The sequence below is a fragment of the Colossoma macropomum genome, unplaced genomic scaffold (genome assembly GCF_904425465.1).
Source record: "Colossoma macropomum unplaced genomic scaffold, Colossoma_macropomum, whole genome shotgun sequence".
NCBI lineage: Eukaryota > Metazoa > Chordata > Actinopteri > Characiformes > Serrasalmidae > Colossoma > Colossoma macropomum.
The window spans coordinates 21203564-21221875 of NW_023494788.1; the positions used below are offsets into that span (position 1 = coordinate 21203564).

The 18312-nt window shown below is 37.3% G+C and overlaps 1 protein-coding gene across 4 annotated transcripts in view; it reads left to right on the plus strand.

The window, feature by feature from the left end:
* Positions 1-18312, plus strand: part of prom1a (prominin 1a) — a 106275-nt gene that overhangs the window by 82711 nt on the left and 5252 nt on the right. For 2 of the 4 annotated variants that reach the window (XM_036568791.1, XM_036568793.1), the window contains 13 exons: positions 99-222; positions 645-748; positions 2035-2119; positions 5441-5587; positions 6481-6552; positions 8092-8184; positions 8303-8320; positions 8920-8973; positions 9082-9162; positions 9251-9319; positions 9477-9566; positions 13595-13710; positions 14241-14264. In XM_036568791.1, the coding sequence (XP_036424684.1) occupies positions 99-222; positions 645-748; positions 2035-2119; positions 5441-5587; positions 6481-6552; positions 8092-8184; positions 8303-8320; positions 8920-8973; positions 9082-9162; positions 9251-9319; positions 9477-9566; positions 13595-13710; positions 14241-14264 (1077 nt within the window). The remainder of the gene's footprint in view (positions 1-98; positions 223-644; positions 749-2034; positions 2120-5440; positions 5588-6480; positions 6553-8091; positions 8185-8302; positions 8321-8919; positions 8974-9081; positions 9163-9250; positions 9320-9476; positions 9567-13594; positions 13711-14240; positions 14265-18312) is intronic. The other 2 variants (XM_036568792.1, XM_036568794.1) reach the window with 1 other exon arrangement.

An 18312-nucleotide genomic window follows, 5' to 3' on the forward strand; every position in this document is an offset into this window, starting at 1 on the left:
CAGATTTTGACTTGTGCTAGAAGTGTGCTCTGTCTAAGTTTTCAGGGTTTTATCTAAGGCCTTGGATCTATAACTTGTACTGATCTTGCATCTCTCAGTGGGGTGGGCTTCAGCTTCCTGTTCTCCTGGGTGCTCATGGGAGTGGTGACAGCCACGTTCGTGGTGGGGGGCAATCTGGAGAAGCTGGTGTGCGAGCCTTTCAACTCTAGGCAGCTTTTCAAGGCAAGACTGCACCAACACTATATTCCATCGACTTCAGGATACTGTAGATGCTGAATATAAATTATTAACATACAGGTCTATATCACAGAAAAACAAAATTTCCATTTTTTTAAATAAAGGAGACCATGCCCTGTGTAAAGTTTAGAAGCACACCTTTCAGTACTCAGCTTGATAGGAACTGCAAGAACAACCTTTCATGGTTGTGACATCACAAACTGAAACATGTTTACTTAAACCCCTAAGCTGCTGTACTCCATAATCTTTATGATTACTATAATAATATAATATAATATAATATAATATAATATAATATAATATAATATAATATAATATAATATAATTCTTTTGAACAGCAGATCTTAAGATGATATGTCAAATTCTCAGCTTTAGAATGTATTTTAAACTGTTGTTGTGTTGTTTAGGTGCTGGACACCCCACACCTGGTGAACCCTACATGGAAGAACTTCATCCCTGGCTACCTGTATAATGATCCTGATATGGACCTCACAGTGGAAAACCTGTACAGGTGAATGGTCTAGCTGTCATCTTAGTAAGATGAGCATTGAAGCTTTTAAAGTTATGTCATAGGAAACCAAATCTTTCTCACTTTTAATAAAATTTTTGAAGTTGTTTAACGTATGTAAACATTTTTAGGTTTCAAAACAAACTATTTACTCCATACATTCTCAGAAATAAAGGTAGTAAACTGTCACTGAGGTGGTACCCTCAAGGGGAACATAACTGTACAATAATCCATTGAAATTATATTTTCTAAGCTGTACTGACTCCACACACCCCGTCTCATCTCCAGGCTTCTGTTTTAAAACATTCAGTTATAAAAAGGTGCAAGTATGTACTTTTTATCTGGAAAAAACTTGTACACAATTGGACCTTAAAACCACTTTTGTACCTTTGAGGGTACGTTTACATTGTTTGTACCTTGATGCACAAAAACTGTACCTGCACAGAACCTTTATTACTAACAGTGTATAGTCCATATATGGGTAAGTAGGCTGCAAAAATGGCCCATTCTGAGTTCTGTGAAGTCATGACAGCCAACACTTATATGCCAATACATTATACACCTATTCAGTCTGGAGCAGTTTAGCCCACTCATCTACACTGAAGCTATAAGGAGCGCTTCAGTTCAGACTGAAGCAGATTGCAGGGCAGCCAGTCAGAACAGCGGTTGTTTTCATATATCAATCTTAAACGCACAGGAAGAAAAACCGACTGTCAAAGAGACAAAGAGAGGTTGGAAAATTAGAAAATAGTCATGTAAAAATAAGTTTAGCCTTTTTTTAGTTTTTTAGTACACAAAACCATAAGTGGACCTCATGAAAGAAATATAAATATAAATAATATAAATGTAGGATATGAGTCCTTTAACACAATTTCCGATCACATCTGCTGTCAAACATGTCAAAAACATAACAGTTTGGAGATAAACCAAAGTTGTTGTGGTTAAAATCAGGCTAAACAGTTTACATTTGAATCTTAGATTAATCAGTACAAGCCTGATGCAGATTCATTTATGTGACATTGTGTCTGCACATCAGATGAAACTCAATTTCATAAGTACAAAGTTTCAACTGTTGTGATTTCCGATATTATATATTTTCATATATGGGCTCTTTATCACTGCAGCGCTACACTCATGTAAACACTTGTGCATTCCAGCAGAGGGCAGCAAAGAATAACAATAACAAATGCACTATTCAGAGCAAAACAGTGTTTTTATCAGATAACTGAACTGTAGATGCTAATTAGACTTTAGTTTCTGTCTTAACTGCCCCTCCTTCTCTATTCCAGTAACTGTAAGGAGAACAGGGGGATTTATTCTGCCCTTCACCTGGATAAAGTGTTCAACGTCTCAGCCTTGCTCAACACCAGTGTGGTGAGTAGATTAATGGATTAAAGGTGCTACATCTTAGATATAATTAAATTACATGACAGCATAGCTTTCCAGCTTCTTTGTTAATTAAACTCATTCTCCATATTGTTGAAAGCCACTTTTACTAACAGTATATGGTCTGCCTGTTGTACATAGTACCTTGTAAATGCCACATAAGATTAAATGTTAACACCACAATGAGCCAGTGGCTCTGATTACATTGCTGTGGTTCATGAAGCACTTCAACCTACTAAATGTGTCTCATCATGTATTAATTATTTCTTTTTTTCAGAAGTGTCTACTATATTTCCAGGGATATGTATACTTCTATTACCCTTACACCTTTTAAAACAGTTGTACACAAAAGTTTGGATAGCCCTGGTCAAATGACATGTTTTGTTGATTTGTTTTTAAAGTAAAAAGAAGTTAATACAACATCTGCATAGAACAAACCTAAATAGTGCACATTTCTGCCAAATTTAAGAAACAATTACAATTTATTTGCTGAATTTAATATATTTAAATGTAATATAACATATTAAATAATATATTCTAAACACAATTTAATATATTGAAACCTACAATAAAGTACAGCATGTGCAAATGTTTAGTTGATGCACTAGTGTTATTTTTTTGGAAAGGTCTTTCGTTTCTTTTGGAAACGTATTTGACTCATTAATCCTTAATCCAAGTCAGATGTAAACAGTTCCAGAGCACATTAAATTATGTGACCCGTCAAACCCCTCAAGGTGTTATGCTTACACTCAACAGCCAGGGACTCATCAAAGGATCTGAAACTAAAGAAAACTGACTCTTTCCAAGCAAAAGAAGACGATAAAAAATATCTAAACACTGCCTCCTTGTAATTTCCACTGTCTGAAATATCATGAAGAAGTAGAAGTTAACTAGAACTGTTGAAGTCAAGACAAGATGTGGAAGACTTAGAAAAATCTCTGAAACTGCGCTTAGGATTGTGAGGTATGCAAAGCAAAACCCTGATATCACTACCAAGAACCTACCTGAATTTTTGGCTAGCACAGGCACAGGAATAGTGATTCACTGGCCCACTGCAGTGTTGTTGCACATGTACTACATGGATTGGTTATCAGAGGGAAGCCTTAACTGTGATCTCATCACGAAGGTATGAATTATGCATTGAAGTGCATTCTGTGGACTGAAGAAACAGAAAGTGAAATAATTGGCTGGATTCTATCGATTTAGTAAAAAAGAGCAGCATTTGATGAAAAGAACACCTTGTCAGCTGTTAAGCATGGGAGTGCATCTATTTCGCTTTGGGGTTATGTGGCAGCCAGTGGCACAGGAAATGTTGTGGGAACAGAGGGAAGAAAGGATGCTTCTAAATATATATAAATCCTGGAAGATATGGTCCCACAGTCAGTGAAGAAGAAAATAGGTTGGATATTAGAACAAGACAATGATCTAAAACATACATCAAAATCAACTTCAAACCACTTCAAGATTAAGGTTTGAAATGACGTTCATCTGTTTCCGGACTTGAATATTACAAAAAATTTGTAATTAGATCCTAAACGTGCATAAAAGACTATTAATATTTCTAAACTAAAGAAAAATAAATAAAAATATGAAAAAAAACTAATTCAAGAAGTGAAACACTACAAGAAATATTTGTAGGCTGTGATTTCAGCCAAAGAATGTTGTTTAAACTTTTGTACAAGCCACTTTTTTTTTCCCAATGTGTTAAATTCATCAATTAAATATTATTACTGTGCATTAAATGCAGAAATATATCATATTTAAGTTTGTTCCACGCAGAGGTGGCAGTAACTTCTTTTCACTTAAAAAAATAAACAAAATGTGTAATTAACCAGGGGTGCCCAAACTTAGACAACTGTACTCTATCTCTGTTGCTGTTTAGAAGCGAATAACAAGAGATGGAGCGTTTCAACCACTGCTATCGGAAATGGTCTGTAATCCAATTTTAGTGCACATTAAATATGGTAGACAGTCAGCATAAGAAAACAGCTCTGACACTGAGCAAGGCCAGAGCCACGTCTGGCAGAATTAGCCTCCTCTCACCCCGTGTTATCTTACATCTTGAATCCATGCCAGTCTTACCTAACTCCGAGCACATGATACCCCTTGATTTCCTTTTACTTCATCCTGCGAGTCTGCAGCCAGCTGGCAAGCTTAGCAGCTTCTTCTGCTGTTAATGGAGAGAGCCGGCCAACACAATGCAAATGAGTCGTTTCCTTAAGCAGGCATGGCTGCGTGCCCTGTCAGATGGCAGTTATGCTGTACTTTACACACCCCGACTTGCAAATTTTGGCTCCATGTTTGATGGGTAATAAACTTAATTAGGTGCTGTTGACTTCAGTAGTAGAGTTATTAGCAGTGGATAGCTGTACATTTGTTTCCTCATACTTTTACTACCCACAGAGACACATAATGTGGGCTTTTCTAGCTGGCACTGTCTCTATCTTGCTAAATGTTATTGTGTAGGAGCCTCAGTGTGAACATTTCAGTTGCTCTGGGCAACAGCATACCTTACTGTGGAGCTTGTCTCTGTTAGGTCACGAGGGTCTTTCTCTTCTGCATTGCATAATGCCTTTTAACTGGATGTAAACATTTTGTTTTTCTCTCACGGTTATGTAATTGCTGTTTTTTTTCCCTCTGGCCATGCATGAATATAATTTAGAGCGTGTTCATACCATAAACTATATCTGTGCTGAATTACAGTCCCACTCAACTCTTTTTACTGTTTTTATGGCCACATATTAATCCTATTCTTGGACTAAATTGCAATGCCGTTAGAAATGTTGCATATAAACTGCTTTTATTTGAAGAATAAGCTTAATGTGTATTTGGAACACTTGCCTTCGGATTTTAACCTTTAGAAGTTTTTGCAATTTTAGATATTTATATGTAATTTTGCAAATTTATAGTGCGTTATTCACGTCAAATGATATTGGCTTTGTATGCAAGCGAATGTTAGATTGAAGGAAAGTGGTTTTTGTGTGTGTAATTGAGCTAATGTTAGCATAGTAGCAAATTCATTGTTTTCAACCTGTCTAGTTATGTTATGTTGCTGCTCCAAACAAAGCTTGTTACAATTTCTTATTAGGTTGAATGGGATTTTTGTAAAGCTTGTCCAACTTAGCAACTCTAGTTGTGGACCAGAGCAGCACTGTTCCCAGAGCAGACTTCAGAAGTGTGAATGTTTGAAATGTGCTGCTCTGTTTTAACAGCTTAATTTCTAAAGACTAATCCACAACAATAATAATCTTTCATTTAGCTCTTAAAGGCACCTCAACACTGCTGTGGTTTGTTCTTCTCCTTCGCTAGTACACTAAGGACATGGCCCAAAAGTTTGAAGGTGTGAAGGTGGATCTGAGGTCAATCATCCTGTTGGACTCGGAGGGCAAAGAGAACCTCATCAGCTTCACAGAAACTGGGATTGGAGAGATCAACTTTGCTGCATATCTGGAGGAGGTACACTCTCACATGTATTCCAATGCCTACAAGGACATGGGTGTTCCTTGCAATACTTAAAGTACTTAAAAAATGTACAAATAAATAATGAATCTTTTATGTAATATGGTTAAAGATTGACCTGCATTATTTTGACCAAAATGATTTACATTTGGTGACGTAAATCATTTTGGCAGGCCCACCGGCAGGCCCAAAGTTTTACTACACACTTCTAAAACCTAAGAACAGCTCTGCTAGTTTGTATTGCAGTCTATAGTTACTGAATAAATAGCCATGGCATGTAATAAGCCTGGGATTTTAAAAGGTTAAAACGTGCAGGGGTGTGTTCTCTGTAGAGGATGTGTGAACTTATTTTCAGTTAGAAAATCAACTGAAAATACACTCACCAAGCCCTTTATTAGGAACACCTGTTCACCTACTCATGCATGCAGTTATCTAGTCAGCCAGTTGTGTTGCAGCAGTGCATAAAATCATGCAGATGTGGGTCAGCAGCTTTGGGTAATGTTCACATCAACCATCAGAATGGCAAACAAAATTGATCCTGCTGATTTTGACTGGCTGGTTTGAGTGTTAGTATAACAGCTGGTCTCCTGGGATTTTTACACACAACAGTTTCTACAGTTTACTCAGAATGGTGCAATACAGAAAAACATCCAGTGAGCAGCAGTCCTACAGTTGGAATCACGCTGTTGGTCAGAGAGGTCAACAGAAAATGTCCAGACTGGTTCAGGCTGACAGAAAGACCACAGTAACTCAGATTACCCCTCTGTACAATGGGGTTGAACAGAAAAACGTCTCAGAATGTCACGTCAGTCCTTGAGGTGGATGGGCAACAACAGAAAAACATTACTAGTGGACATACCTATACTTATGTGTTTATGTCTTATTTGCAGCTAAATAAAGGAGTGACCCGTGTTGATTTGCTGTCATTTGCCAGCAACCTGGACGCTCAAGCTGACCAACTGGTACGTCCTGTTTTACTGTGCAACAAAAATGTCTTATTGAAATGAAGGAATAGGTGTAAAAGGTGTAATTTGGCTGGCAGTGTGTGTACGTGTTCAGTGCTCTGTGCAGCTGTTGTAGGAGCGCCCCCTCCTCAGGCATTTATCAGTCCTAGCTCCTCAAGAATGTTCATAACAGTTATAAAAAATGAAGCACTGAATTTACTTTATTCATCTACGTATGTGTGGATCAAATATATCAGTGCAGTTTTGCCCTTTGTTTTTGCCAGTAATCATGTTGATGTAATATATTTCTGACACTGAATGATGCATGTGTGAGGTTTTATTGCAGTTCATTGAAACTACAAGAGAAAATGCAGGCAATGATGTAGAAAATAGGGGATGCCAAAAAACAGCAAAGGGAAAAAAACTAAGCTAAAGAACTTAACTAAGGTGACAGATAGAATGCAAAACAAGGAAAGAACCTATCAGGGCTAACAAACACTTAGAACAGGGGTGCCAGTTCCTGATTTTGGAGATCTAACACCCTGGAGAGGTCAGATCCAACACACCTGGCAATAATGTTCAGATGACTCTGAAGGCCTGGAGCAAAACTGCAGGGTGGCACATCTCTAGAACCAGGATTGAGCACCCCTGACTCAGAACTAGAACCTACAAGCTACTGAGCGGCATGACAACCGGTCGAAGAAGGAAATCCAGAACAAAAACAGGAACGAAGGTAAACAGAAAGGGCAAGATGTTGCAATATTATATTTGTGTAGAAATTATGTTGGTCTACTTATGTGATTCAAGTAAATTCAGCACATAATAATAATAATAATAATATATCATTATTTAGGCAGCATCTTTCAATTTATCTCAAAATCTCAAAGTGTTTTATACAGGCATATAAGTAAAAGAGTAGAAAGATGAAACCCCATGGTCTAAAATGAAATAATTACAATTACAAACAACAGGAAAAATGAGCCACAATGTTTTAGGCATATACTAGCTTAAACAAATGCATTTTTAATCTGTATTTAATAATGCTTATCATGCTTGCCTTCCTGATATTATCTGCTATTAAAGACGTTGGAATGAGGATTCTAATAAAGGATGCTAGTCAAGAATTTAAGAGCTATATACAAAAAATTGGTCTTCCACCAACCGAGCTGTAAGAGATGCTAGGCATTTGCAGTAAGCCTGCCTCAGTTGGTCTGAAGGAGCTCTAATGCTTCAACAGATCAGTAAGATATACGGGAACTAGGCCATTATGAGCTTTGAATATTATAAGCAAGACCTTGTAGTTGATGGGGAACTTAACAGAAAGTGTTTGAGATTTATATAGATGATGAATTTTTCACTCCTGAATTGTTATTTTGCTTTGCTTCATTTAAATGTATATATACTTGATATTTTTTAGATTGAACAACAAATATTTGTTACAGTGCTTGCACACACACACACTCTGACATGGATTACTGGTACTAAAAAAGGTTCAGTGGTATAAACATGTATCCACATGTCCTTTCCATGGTAATCTTTTGTCTGACTGTTTTCCAGTCTAAAGGATCATTACAGACTTCAATAAAAGGCCATGCCAACACACTCCGACAGATCTACTCCCATCAAGTCGTCTCCATCCAGCAGTCCATGGTAATCAATTCACTCTCAGTGGCCCTTACATGACAAGCTTTTATAGCTAGAATTGTTGTAGGGGTGTTTCTTACCTCTTTCTCTCTCAATTGTCTTTAAACCATTCTCCAAACCCAAGAAATATGTTAGAGCAAGGGTAAGCTTGTGTGTCCGGCTGAACCCAGCCTTATGCCTTTGTGTGATTTTGCTTGATCCTAATAATACAGCAAATGAAATTGACTGTACCTGTCACCATAAATGTGGTTCTGGATGATATTCTGATTATTCAACAACCTCAACAACCAGAATATCAAATCCTTACATTTGTATGCAGAGATAATAGGAAAACTGAATGGAAATACTTGCTTAACTGTTTGTAACCAAAGTGATCATCAAGCTTCATAAACTAGCAAGATGTTTTGTTGGATTATCCAGTTGACGTTTGCCAGCATGCTTACTTCAAATGTACTGTTCTCATTATGCAGTACATCAACTTCTGTCTTCTTGTTTTAGCATGTCCAATTATGCATGTAAATTTTGTTGTATACATACCTGTTATGAGCATGTTATAACATGGAGCATAAATGTCTAATTTTCATATTTTTTAACTTTATTTTTTATTCAAACACAATTGTTACAATGCTAAACGTGATGTAAGCTTTAAATATGGACCCTCACATCCATATCATCTATGCATTTGGAGTTTAGATCATGATGATGATTTGTAATGTGTCTCTGTTTTGTACTTTATTAAAGAACACTCTGAACCAGAGCATCAGGTTTCTGGAGAGGACGTCATCAGATCTTTCAGTAAGTGCCCTACATCTTCATATAATGTGATCTTGCTGCCCATAGCGTAGTAAAGCTACACTGATTTAAGCGCACACGACACACCTTTCACCATTGTCTATCTTTCAGAACAAAGTTTCAGAAGTGCTCACAGCCGTTGATGCTGCACAGTACCTCATCTCCCAGAATGCAACATTTATTGTCAATCAGGTAATGTGATAAGCCCATGCAATCCTACCAGCCTTTAGTAGTGTTATCTATTTAAAGGAGGATTAATCTCTGTGTACGTCATCTGCAGGAAACTGAGAAATACAAGCAGACCATCATTGGATACTTCAAACAGTACATAGACTGGGTCAAGACCTCTGTGAGTGTTGTAATTTACTACTGTTTATTCAAGGTCATTAACTCAAATCTAGTATTTCAGGACTTTTTATGAGGTCGTATAAAACACATGTAAAATTGTGCTGGTGTCGTGTTGCAAATCTGACTTGCGATTTCAGCAAATTTATGCTTTCTCATAGCTGGAAATGGAGGTGGCCACCTGCAAGCCCCTCAGTAACATCATGGACACTGCGGAGATTCTGGCCTGCAGCTTCCTCCTGGACTCGATGGTGAGAGAATCACAGAGCTTTCTCTTAAAATCGTCCAGTCAGTACAGAGAGAGGCAGAAGGAATTACACAGAAAAAAATATGCATTGATGCAAATGTTTGTCACGGGAATAAAATCTGCTACATCAGCACAGTTTTATCCTAAAGTCTGCCTGTGTTTGGCAGTAATTGTGTTGATGTAGTATACTTTTTTATGTGGAATAATCAAGTGAGTATTTAGTAATCAAGTTAATTCAGTGCATTAGACAACTTGGCTGTCATGCTATAGGACTCTGGAAAGAACATGCGTTTGTATTTCTATCTGCGAGTTTGGACCATACATTCAGTATATGGTTATAATATAGTATGGTGTCTATAGAGCCGATGGAGACTGTAGTATCTAGTATCTTTCACTCCTACCATTTTTTAAAGTAGGACGCACTGACAGAACTAATGAACAGGGAGCAGATGGAGAGGAGGTGGGGCATGAAAACTTCAGAACATAAAGATAGGATGTTAGATTGGAAGGAGGTGGAGCTGCATATTATTACATGACTCCATGTCATGTATTATAAAGGTTCTCAGTTCGATCCGCTGTCTTAATGGACCCCTGTATAGCAGACATGCACTTCAGTTGAGAAGTAATACTTCTATAGTATTTTCCACATTTTAGAATAGAAAATCCTCAAACACACTTAAATATGCATTTTCTGCTAATTTTAATGCAAAATGGTTATTTATTTGCTGAGTTTAATATATTGAAAATCATAAAAGATAAAATATAATATGTGCCATAATTTATGCACAGGCCATATCGCATGTGTCTTTTTTCCCAATATTTTAAATTCAGCAAATAAATAGTAATTGTGCATTAAAGTGTGCAGAAGGGTGTTTACTGTAGAGGATGTGGACTAATTTTCACTTAGCAAATCAACAAAATTTTGCAAATGTAATATGTAATTACAAAAATATGTCATTTTAACACGTCAATAAACAACAGAAACAGAAATTTCTGCACTTGAATCTATTTTTCACCATCTTTCAACTTTTGATTCTAGAAGCTGTTGTCGTACTCATTTTGATATTTACTAGGGCTGCCAACGTTAACATGTTAACGTTCACGATTAATCTAGAAACTTTAACACGTTTTTTTAACGCAGTTAATCATATTACCAGGTTTGACCCCGTAATTTCCCACGCAGATTTACTGAAAGGCGCAAACATAGATAACACGATGACTAAGGAAGCATCCCCTGGTGGGCTGAATGGCAAGTTTCATTTTAAAAAGCTTCCAGATAGAAGTTTGGATAAAACTAAAGTTCCATCTGGAACTGGATGACTAAAGGTCACCACTATAGGAACAGATAGCGCTCACAATATGATCAAGGCAGCAAGGAATCCACCATTCAAGCATATGCCTTGTGCAGTGCACATTATACAGAGGGTCATCACAGTGGCTCTCAGTCACAGCGGGTTTGTCGATGTTTTGGCCAAGTGCTGTAAAATAGCCAGACATTTCAAACAGTCCTGCAAACGCAGCAGGGCTGAGAGTTCAGCCTCTCGTGGTCAAGCAGAGGAGACACTAGTCCAGGATGTACCCACGCGCTGGAATTCAACTCTCGAAATAATCAAGCGGGTCCAACACAACAAAGACACACTGAAGGCAACGCTGGCACAGCAGAAGCACAATTTAGCCAATTCATGAATTCTTTTATTTCATGAATTGAAATAATTCATGAAAATACAAATAAATACTAAATCTAAACTCCATGATGAATCATGACTAAGCACAACGTATTATTGTGATTAATTCAATTCTTTTTTTAATCAATTGACACCATTAATATTTACAGATTATCTAACAAAGCTGAAAATTTGTAGATTTTGTCACAAACTACTTTTGTGAGCAAGCCTAAGAAAATACTTTTTAACATTCCTCCACCTTTTATTGTTACTCAGAAAATATCACAGTGCATCGTTTAATGTGGTGATAAAGAAAACATGGTAGCACACTGAAAGCTCCACTTCCACATGCTGATATATTTTAGTATGACCAACATAAACAGACACACAAACTCGGTACTCTGGTGGCAGATTTTAATGTGTACAAGGGTACAAAGACAGTTTCTCTAGATTTTGCCTGCAGTCGGTAACACTGGGTTAACCCGTGGTCAAGTTCAGTGATGGTTGGGTCATCATTGCTCCTGTGTGCAGCTCATATGGCGGCAGTAAATTCCTATCCATGGTGAGGCTGAGCAAAAATAAGTTGTGTGCTTCCATACAGTGTGGGATGGGCAGGACCAGCTATGTGCATGTTCAAACACCCAGTGACTATCAGCAGGAATGGCTGGGGGGTAAAGGGCTGTTCTGGGTTTGTGAGAATGTGTGGGTGGGCTTGGCAGTAAACGTGTGTGTGTGTGTGTGTGTTTTGGGCCGGGGGCATGGGGGGTTATAAGGTCACTGGGTTTGACCTTTAACAAAATGCCACGTAGAGCTGGTTGATTGTGTGTTTTTCATACTCTGCACTGAGCTTTGGGTGCAGAAAAGTCCCACCAAATCTTATAATCTACAGTATGATTAAGATAAATGCAAATGTAGCAAGAAACTGCCTTTAGTGAGCCAGAAGGAGAGACGAGAGTGAAAACCATGCTTACACATGCCCCGGCTAGTTTGTTGATGCATTGTTGACACCCACAGGTATTACAACACAGCCCCCCAACAGCCGGAAGCATCACGATCCCCTAACTCCCAGTAGTAATTAGCTTCTAGATGCTTTCATTCCAGAACAGTAGCAGGTCAGAGCACTCAGAATTCCCTGTGACGGATGCAGCATGTTAAGATTGAAGTGTTTAACTAAGTACATGGGTTTGGGCTCCCTTAATGACATAGATTATAAATCATTAGATTGACTGTAAACCAAGCAGAGAAAGTTAGTCATGCATCTACAACTGTTTGCATTTAAGGGGGCCAGCATACCCCAACCACTTGCGTCAGTTTCATAGTAAATGATGTGCTGTGGTTGCCACTCAGATGCTCTAAAATCACAGACTCTACATTTATACAGGTCTGTGCACACTTTGGGAACTCTGAGGTCTCTTTCACCAATAAAGTACAAGTCTGGATATCAAAACCAGTTCTACCAGTCCTACATATATATAGTCCTACAGATACAGCCATAGATACTGTTGACTTTGGTCAGAATTTTGCCATTACTACAGTAAATTAAAGCCATATCAAAAAGTTTATAATTTGCCCAGAGAAAAGCAGTCAGTCTTTTAGATAAACAAACAAATGCCAATGGAAGTTACATGAGCTAATATTGTTATTCTAGTCTTTTTTAACTTTATATCTTTCAGCTCTAAAGCACAGAGTTTGTGAAGAGGTAGTAAAGGCCAAATGTGCACTGCAATGTGTTGTATGTAGTATAGCAGCCCTGTGTACCGTATCTGCCATGTGATGCTACACAGTGGTGCACGGTGCAACACATCTGATGTGCGGTGGCCTTTTGAAGACCTAAATTCTTAGTGTTATGCTTTTAATGTATGTGCTTTAAATTAATGTTGTTAATTACTGTGTTATGCTGCGGAAGCAGTTACTTTTTAAAATCATACAAGCTCATTTGAGTCTAGAGTCTAGAATTACTTAGAATTGTCTTTTTCTACACATTTAATTTTACATTATGTAATCATTTAGGGATAACTATATAATTAATAGTAGATTTTTGTAATGATTTACATTTATTGAATGAATTACAATTTTACCAATGTCAAAAATGACTAAATTCAGATGAAATTGAGATTCAATTGAGATCAAATTTGCATTATAAAATATTTTAATAAACTAAATTGAGTTATTATTGAAATTTTAGAATTCTCACCTTTGAAAGATTTTCACAATTGCTTCATTGAGAATATTAAATTGCAACTTGCTTTTGTGGTAATGAGATGAAACCTCTCCTTAGCTTCATCCATTCGTTTTTGTTAAGTGTGATGCTTCTCTTCGTTGTATGTACCTGAACCACTCAAAAATTGTTCTTCTGTGTGGATTACAGAACACCTTTTGGTTCGGGCTGGGATGCTCCACTCTGTTTCTGCTCCCCAGCATCATCCTGTCTGTGAGACTGGCCAAGTTCTACCGCAGAATGGACACAGAGGACGTCTATGACGAGTGAGTAGCCTCGTGTCAGTGTTAACCCATGGGACAAGGAATTTCAACTGATAGAAACAGTGCAGTGGTACTAAAGAGAGAATCTTCATCTCATCACTATTCTTTGTCTTATTCAGTAAATGGTAGAAAGAGTAACCAGGCTCTTTTTTCTCTTTCTCTTTGTTCTTCCTCTTTTCCCTCTGTTTCCCTCACTATTTCCAGTTCTTCTGTCTCAGGGACTTGGCATTTCACATTATGATAACCGATTCTTGCTATTTCCATCTTTGTCCATTTTTTTTATTTCTCTCAGTCCAGCACTCTGCACTTTAAGAAAACTGTATATATATTGTATATATTAAATGTTTTCTTTTTAGTATTGTTCAGTCATTCACATGCACTTACAGTAATGAAACATTGCTATAGACAACTCACCAAGTGTCTTGACCGGAGACGGTTTTGACATCTTAAGCGATGTCGTTGTACGCAAAGCTCTCTGGTGTATTTTCTTTCACAGTCGGTTTAATGATCTTGCTTGTCTTGTATCTTTTTAGCATTGAGACAATTCCCATGAAAACGTAAGCTGTTTTTATTCCCCATTTTTTCCTCCCGCTCTCCTCTTTTGAGAAACTCATTAATAAGACATCTCTACCTGTTTTGTACAGAAATCTCTCTGCTAAATATTTGGTGCTGGTTTAAGCTTTTAGCCTTGGAATGCTTCTCCGGTGAAGGGTCTTGCTTGTCTTTGTGTGTTGTCTTCTTAAAAAAAAAGCTCCCTTGTTTAACATAAAGGGCTGTTGAAATCATCACCTTATAAAAAAACATCAATTTCACAATTTCTGTATATTTTACATTGTTACATTTTGTGAGAAACTATGACGATTTGTACTTAAACTTATTTTATACTCACGTGAACATGCTGACGTTTGAGACTAAGCCCAACCCCAGTTGCCCAATCGCATGTCATTTGTCTCACGCCATATTTTGTTCATGATTTGTTTGTATTTAATGTTTTGTTTCAGTATGGAAATTGGTAATAATGGTTATTATAATGAACGTTTACGAGGTATCCAAAACCCTGTAATGACAAGGTAAAAAGAACCAAACCCCCTTGCACTGAGTGGATGGAATCTTAATGACTTGCATGCAAGGTTTGGGGTGGTGGGTCCAAAGAAAGTTTAATGAGATGTTCAAACCCAATCCCAAAACAGTTGGGACAGTAGGTAAAATGCAGATAAAAACAGAAAGCAGTCATTTATACATCTACTTTGATATGTATTTGAACAAAAGCAGCAGAAAGACAAGTTCAACTTTGTTGTTTCTTGTAAATATACACTCTTTCTGAAATAGATGCTCTAAAAAAGTTGGAGCAGGAGAAATTTCAGACTAGAAACATTGTGAAATGTACAAAAAAAACATCTTAAACTGGTGATGCATTGTTTGGATATAGTAGGAACATCCAGGAAAGGCCATGTCCTTTAGGGGCAGGGATGTGTCCAGGCCCGCCACTTTGCCAAAAACGCATCAGGAGAAAATCCAACATTAAGAATAATGTTTTTATTTCACCCTCTGTAGTACATAATAATATCAAAAGATTTAGGAAATCTTGAAAAATCTCTGTGCGTAAAGTAAAAGGCCGAAAACTACAAATGCCCATGACTTTCAACCCCACTGCATTAACCCCCTTAAATGGCCAGGGCCCACCGGCCTGCCCAAAGTTTTATTACACACTTCTGTAACCTAAGAATAGCTCAGCCAGTTTGTACTGAAGTCCCTGTAGTTTCTGAATAACAAGCCTAAGTATGTAATAAGCCTGTGATTTTAAGGGGTTAAAAAACATCATACTGCTGTGATGGATATCACTGCATAGCCTCGACTTCCTTGGGCTCGAGCTCATCTGAAATGGACTGATGCACAGCAGAAAAGTGTTCTGTAGCCTGATGAGTCAACCTTTCAGATTATTTATGGAAATAATGGACATTATGTTCTCTGGGCCAAAGAAGAAAAGGACCAGATTTTTACTGGCATCAATTTTAAAAACCAGTGTCTGTTATGGTATGGGGGGGGTATTAGTGGGTAAATCTGTGAATGCACCATTAATTTTTTGGGGCAACATATGCTGCGTTCCAGACGTCTTTTGTCAGGAACATCCATGCTTATTTCAGCATGACAACACCAGGTCACTTTCTGCTGGTGTTAGAACAGCATGACTGTGTAATCAGAATTCAGGTGCTAGACTGGCCTGTCTGACTCCTGTTGAAAACGGGTGTCTTATTAAGCCCTAAATATGACAACAAAGGCCCTGTATGGATGTACAGCTGTACTTATACAAATACTTGTATAAAAGAAGAATGGCAAAATAATTATGCTGTCAAAACTAGATCGGTTTGTATCTTCAATCCATAAACAATTAATTAATTAATAACAATTAATAAGTATTTTTGAAAGGAAAGGTGTAACACAGTGGTAAACATGCTCTTGTCCCAATTTTTTGGAATATGCTGCAGGCATTAAATTCAGAATGAGCATATGTTTCCTAAAAACAATATTGTTTATATATAAGATAATACATAAAATATTGTTTTTGTTAAGCAGAATTTACTAATGACTGCTTTCTGTAATTTGTTTAGCATTTCACATTCCATCCCAACTGTTTCGGAATTGGGTTTGTAGGAGGCGCAGTGCATGCGGGTGAAAAATTGCCCTTTCCTTGAACAAGCGTGGGAGTCACCCACGTTGCTGTTTTCGGTTCTCGTCTCTTACTCAGTGTTAGCGTGATGGCTAGCTCAACAGCAGTGATGGCGGCTGTGATGCCTGTACACACTGGGGCTGAATGCGTGTGACCTCATACTAACACTGCATGCTCCAGAAAGTATGACCACAACGTATTGCAACCATAAACACTCACTGGTTGATTTTTGCTCTGTTTTTTGCATTGCATGTTTTCTTGCATGTGACTCTGACAAGGCTAAATCTACCGTTATTGGCGTTTTTTTTGACTGCCCGTTCTTTGTCACTAACTGCATGCCTGTCCGAGTCATCTTTGTTCAGGACATCCTGAGATATGGTTGTGCAATTCAGGGCAGGACGCAGTGCCAGACTGGCACACAGAGTGCATAGAAAGTCCCACAATGGTCAATATGAAAGAGACTTTCAGCAGTAGAAAGGTCAGCATGTTAAAGGGCTCATATTCTGCATTTTTGACATTTGATTGTTTTCCTTGAGGTCATAATTCATTTTTACAATGACCATTTTCAAACCTCTGTTAATCCCTTAGACTTACACAGGCTGATTTTGTAACTGTTCCTTTAAGACTGATATATGTGAATATAACAGAGCTGATTGGTCGCACTGTATTGTGCCTCATTGAGAAAGCAGTTCTGACTGAAACACTCCTTATAACTTTGGTGTGAATGGGTGGAGCTAAACTACTGTAGACTGAATAGGTGGATTTATGACATCATAAAAACAATTCAAAATGAGCTGTTTTTGCAGCTTAGATTGCATTTGTATGGTCTAAATAAAATATATGTTTTTAAACGCTGGCAGTGTTAAAAACTACATCAGACTCTTTATTAAAAAAAAAGTGAGGTAAATTTGCTTTTCCATGATGTGGGCCCTTTAACGCAATTCTAGCCATATGAAACATTCACATTATTTATCGTTTATCATTTATTTGTCAAATATATTTGATGGCAACAATCTACTGTTAAAACCCAACGTTCTGTAATATCTTCATTTAATATGTAAAGTATTAATATCTATTTTATTTTGCGAGCTGAATGAGGAGCATTAGAATATTAATTAATCTATGTGCTTTTAAAGGGCCAAAATCAAAAATGTCATGCACTTTGAAAACTCTTGAACACTGGTGGTTCCGAAACACACTTTGCAATTCTTTACTTCAGAATTTTCATATTTCATAAGCTACATTCAAAAGGTGGGTGTCATATGAAAGCTGTAACTCTCTTCTTTCCAGTCAAATAGATATGTTCTGCACATTGTTAAGATAGCTAATGAAAAATTGGCTTTAAATTGCCATAGTTGCCATAACTATAGACTGCAAAATATATGAATTACAATTCGGAATATTCATATCGTAGACAAAATTGAACTTAAACCAATGTGTACAAATCATACATCAAATGAAAAGGGCTGATTTTCAGGATTATGAACATACATATCATTATTCTGTAAGATGACCCAATTTAGACTTCAGAAAATATATCGCACTCATAATCATTGATTTTGAATTGAAAAATACATTTTTTTCCCTTATTTCCTTCATTACATATCTTAGACTTATAAACTTGACTTTTTTGAATTCCTGGGATCCTTCTGAAACTAATGACCCCTGATTTGTCTATCTACGACCTTCCTATCATAAATAATCCACTTATTTATTTGAATAGGTCATGACCTGTAAGAACGGGTCTCTTATTTCAAAACATAATGGAAAAAAAAACGATGATGCATTGACCCTGACCTACTCAAGCATCATTAACATATCATTCACTCTCCAGTTCATACAGTCTATCAAAAAAATAAACAGCTCATTTTGAATATATCATGCTTGTGATGTCACTAGGGCACTTGTCACAAGGGCTAATCAGAACACTCATCATG